Below are 3,988 nucleotides of genomic sequence, written 5' to 3' on the forward strand. Positions count from 1 at the left end.
ATGAAGATCACGCAGCCTGGGAGAATGGTGTTTAATCCAAACAAGTAATGAACAGGAATAAATGGCCTACCTCTCTGCTCAATCTCCTGGATGCACATGTCCACTACCATGGGCCTTGGGGTATTGTGTGCTTTCACCAGGGTGGTAAGGTCGCAGCTGTATACTTTCTTGATGCGCTTCAGATCTGGCTGGCAGTCACTGGGCACGTATTTAGAACACTGTTTATGTACATTCAATCCGCAGTCTAAAAGGGAACAAATACAAGCAGTGAATACAAAACACATTCAAAAAGTTGCCACGTCAGAGTAACAATAATTATCAAACTTTAGCTAAACCCAGCCTAACTACCATCAACCAGGGGTGCCAATTAGGCTAACCTGTTACTTACCCTGCATGGGCAAAACACAAGTTAATTTTAAAGAAAACCTTTCCAAAAAGACATGGAGGCTGCCATTTTAGACTTTTTATTCTAACAAATGCTAGCTGTCTGCAAGTCATTCTGACCCTCTGGCTTTAATACCTTCAATCACTTACCCAGCACAAGTATGCAGATAAAAACTTCTGACTACTCTGACCTTTCTGATTTTTATATTTTGCATACAGTGGGGTTGGTTTACTAAAGACAAATAAGCTGTTTAATTTGCAAAGGTGCAAAGTGAATGTGGTGAAAATGTACTTTGCAAAGAGTACCCAATCATGTAAAAGGAAAATTTAAAAAAACACAGTATTTTTGCTTGTATGTGATTAGATGATGGAAGTCATCCCAGCTTATTCTTTTATTTGACCCAGGTCTGGTAGATGCATTACTAATTCCCAATAAATCCCATTGAGTCAGGTCAGTGACTCAAAAATATGGAAGCCAGATCGTCAGCAGAACTGGAAATATATGCAGAATCCATATTTCCCTAGCACATGTTTATTCTAAGTATTCTTAGAATTATTAGAAGTTATTAGATTAGCATTATTAGAAGTGTTCTAAGAAAATATTTTTTCATCACTTTGTATGGTGACAATAAACATATTTTTCCTATTTTTTCCAAACTTGTACATATAACACCAACATAAATGTAGAAAACTATGGACCACATACTGATTTTCCCCATTAGAGGTCCCTGTCCACAAGTATTAGTAATAACAGCTATAAAGAATTCTAAATGGACGTGGGTCCGTACATGGGAAATATGTGACAACACAGCAATATGATTCATGATAAGTCAACCATTTCCACATCATGTAGGTTGAAACATAAATAAGACAAGGCTGACCCGACAGCTTGATGCTCATCTGAGCTGGCAACACATCACAGTTAATGATTTTTCAGCAAATAAATTGTGTTCCTTTTCACATTACATGTGGGTCCGCTCTAAACTTGGCCTTAATGTGGGAGCTGTTGAGAAATTTCCGTGCTATTTTTGAAGTCAGATCAGGATTTTATATAGACGCCAAAGATAGAAACAAGAACTGTTTGACTCCAAGTGGAAATTCTCATGAATGTTTCCAAGTATAAATACTTTGTCTGGAAGAATGTATATTTGTTATGTCTAGTGTGCACTGACAGCTAATGACAGTCATATTTCATACATTAATACAGTACTACTGTTATGTGGAACTCCAATAAACACTGATCATTTTTTTCTGCAATTTAAAAATGCCAAAAACACATTAAACAACCTTACACTTTGTATATTGCTATACCCCTGACTATTGTATGAATGTAGGAAGCAAATAAGGTGTATCTTAACCAAAAGAAACCCCCAAAAAACTTGCATCTTGGTGCCAGGAACACATTTCTTGAGGATGGAAACACTCACTCACTGTACTGTATGGTGGAGCAGCCTAGGAGAGATCTGCAGAACCCCTCCCCTATTTCTATCATCCAAACCATAAGGGAAGTATTTTGTAAACCACAGAGACACCTGGTAACAATATAACTGATAAGAGTGCTGCAGAGAGCACCTGATGTTATCAGCAAACAAGATTTCTGGAAAGTTCAACACGTAATTTGTGGACTTATTGAAAATGCTTACAATGAATATTTAGCAGGCCATACGGGTACAAACAAAATAAGTTAATTGTTAGGGTTCATATACACTTTATGGGCTTTGTTTTCTGTATGTCAGAAAATATTTTTTCAGATTTGGATAATTTAAAGGAACCAATCACAAGTAAAGGAGCTGCTATTGCTGACTTTCACCCTGAAGCTTGCCTCGTTATTTGGTGAGACATTGGGGTTGATTTACTAACCTTATAAACACACCACGAACGTGTATACACCTCTGCAGTGTGTTCCCTCCCAGCATGATCTATGGGTGGAATCTAAACACCTTTGTAATGTGTACACACCCAGCAGGTGTGTTGTGCAAAGCCCTGAATGAATTCCAAGGTGATGTTGGGTAAATTAGCTCTATGTTGTGTTGCTTGCGTTGATGAATGCAAGGAATGTAAATGCATAAGCTAACCATTTTTGTCTAAACTGTGAAGCAGCATTATATATGCATCATGTGCATGATTTTTCCATATATGGCATTAGTGGAAATATGCTTTTAGAGACTTTTTGGTTGATAAATACGTTTTGCTGTGTGAAATCACACACACCTGGTGTGTGTGTTTAGGTTAGTAAATCACCCCCATTGTCTTGGAACAAGCATGTCCCCATTCAGGTAAGGATGTCCTCTCATACAGAGGTCGGCAATGGCAGTTCTCACATTTCTAGAATGGCAAAATGTCTTTAAACATATACAGGGTTATACAAGAGTTTGGAGAAGGCAGGAGAAGTGAACAATCTAGGACAACATAGCTGATTTGGAAAAATTGTCCTATTCAGCTCACTTTCCAGTTCAGCTATGTTGTCCTAGATTGTTCACTTCTCCTGCCTTCTCCAAACTCTTCACCCTTTAGTGAATAACCCTCATAATGCTTATAAAGGAAAGGAAAGTGTACAGCATGTTTGCAAGTGGACAAAGCAGTAGCAAGAATAGAATACAAAGCAGCTAGAAGGCATCCTGAAATCTGCAGCATTTGGCCACAACTTGTGGTACCTTTTCAAATCTGGGCATGGGAGTTTCCTGAAGTTGTACTGAAGAAAGAAGAGGGTAAAACCACAATCATTTTCAAGCCAAGCTAAGGGAAACAAACACCGCTTTGCTCAGTGCCCATGGATACTGAGCCTTTGGTCATGAAACACTGTGAGAAGCACTCCAATGGCTGCAGGAGTACACATTAGGTTTGATTTACTGAAGTCAAGTAGGCTGTTCACATAGCTTCAGTGGGGTATACACGGGTCTATTTTTTTCGTCCAACCCACGGGAGAAAAAAAAAATAGAACAGATTCCTCCATCCATATTGAACAGCTTCTATTGTATTCTGGCAGCACCCGTCAGCCGTTGTCAGAATACCTGAACGGAATTTGCATCTGATTGGCTGCAAGCCAATTCGGCTTTCGGCGTTCGGCCGAAGATTTTCAGATATGTTCTAATAATCGACTTCTGCTGAAGGAATAAGGATACCAACACCGCCAATTTCGGCTGATTCCTGCTGAAATTTGCTGCATGTGTACCCAGCTTTAGTGAATGTGGTAAAGCTCTGCTGATTTCCATCATCCAATCATGTGCAAACACAAAAATACTATTTTTTTAATTTTCATTGGAAGTGATTGGGTATTCTTTGTACAATTAACTTTCACCACATTCATTAGGCTAAGAGAAAAGTACCCTAGCAAAGTGATCAACCTATTTGCCTTTAGTAAATTAACCCCAGGTTGTGTGCCAGGTTATGAAGCATGTGCATATACTGTATATATGCAGCCTTGTACTGTTTTGCACTTCTTGGTGAGCATTGTGTTGGAAGCTTTAACAGAAAAATAGCAACCGTGTAATGTTTTGTTTTTAGGTTGAACATATGTCTGTATTATGGATTTTCATACACATATAAGTACTAGAGGCATAGGCGTCTCTACAGGGGGGAAAGGGGGGGGGGGGAGAAGACCACC

At 38.9% G+C, this 3,988-nt stretch overlaps 1 protein-coding gene across 7 annotated transcripts in view; it reads right to left on the bottom strand.

Moving 5' to 3' along the window:
• CHN2 (chimerin 2) overlaps positions 1-3,988 on the bottom strand; it is a 220,339-nt gene that overhangs the window by 19,680 nt on the left and 196,671 nt on the right. For 5 of the 7 annotated variants that reach the window (XM_018576444.1, XM_018576483.1, XM_018576452.1 and 2 more), the window contains one exon: positions 71-244. The exons of the other annotated variants lie outside the window; for them this stretch is intronic. In XM_018576444.1, the coding sequence (XP_018431946.1) occupies positions 71-244 (174 nt within the window). The remainder of the gene's footprint in view (positions 1-70; positions 245-3,988) is intronic. 7 annotated transcript variants of the gene reach the window in all.

This window comes from Nanorana parkeri, unplaced genomic scaffold, assembly GCF_000935625.1.
Source record: "Nanorana parkeri isolate BGI_ZX_2015 unplaced genomic scaffold, ASM93562v1 scaffold4, whole genome shotgun sequence".
In the NCBI taxonomy this organism is placed as follows: Eukaryota; Metazoa; Chordata; class Amphibia; order Anura; family Dicroglossidae; genus Nanorana; species Nanorana parkeri.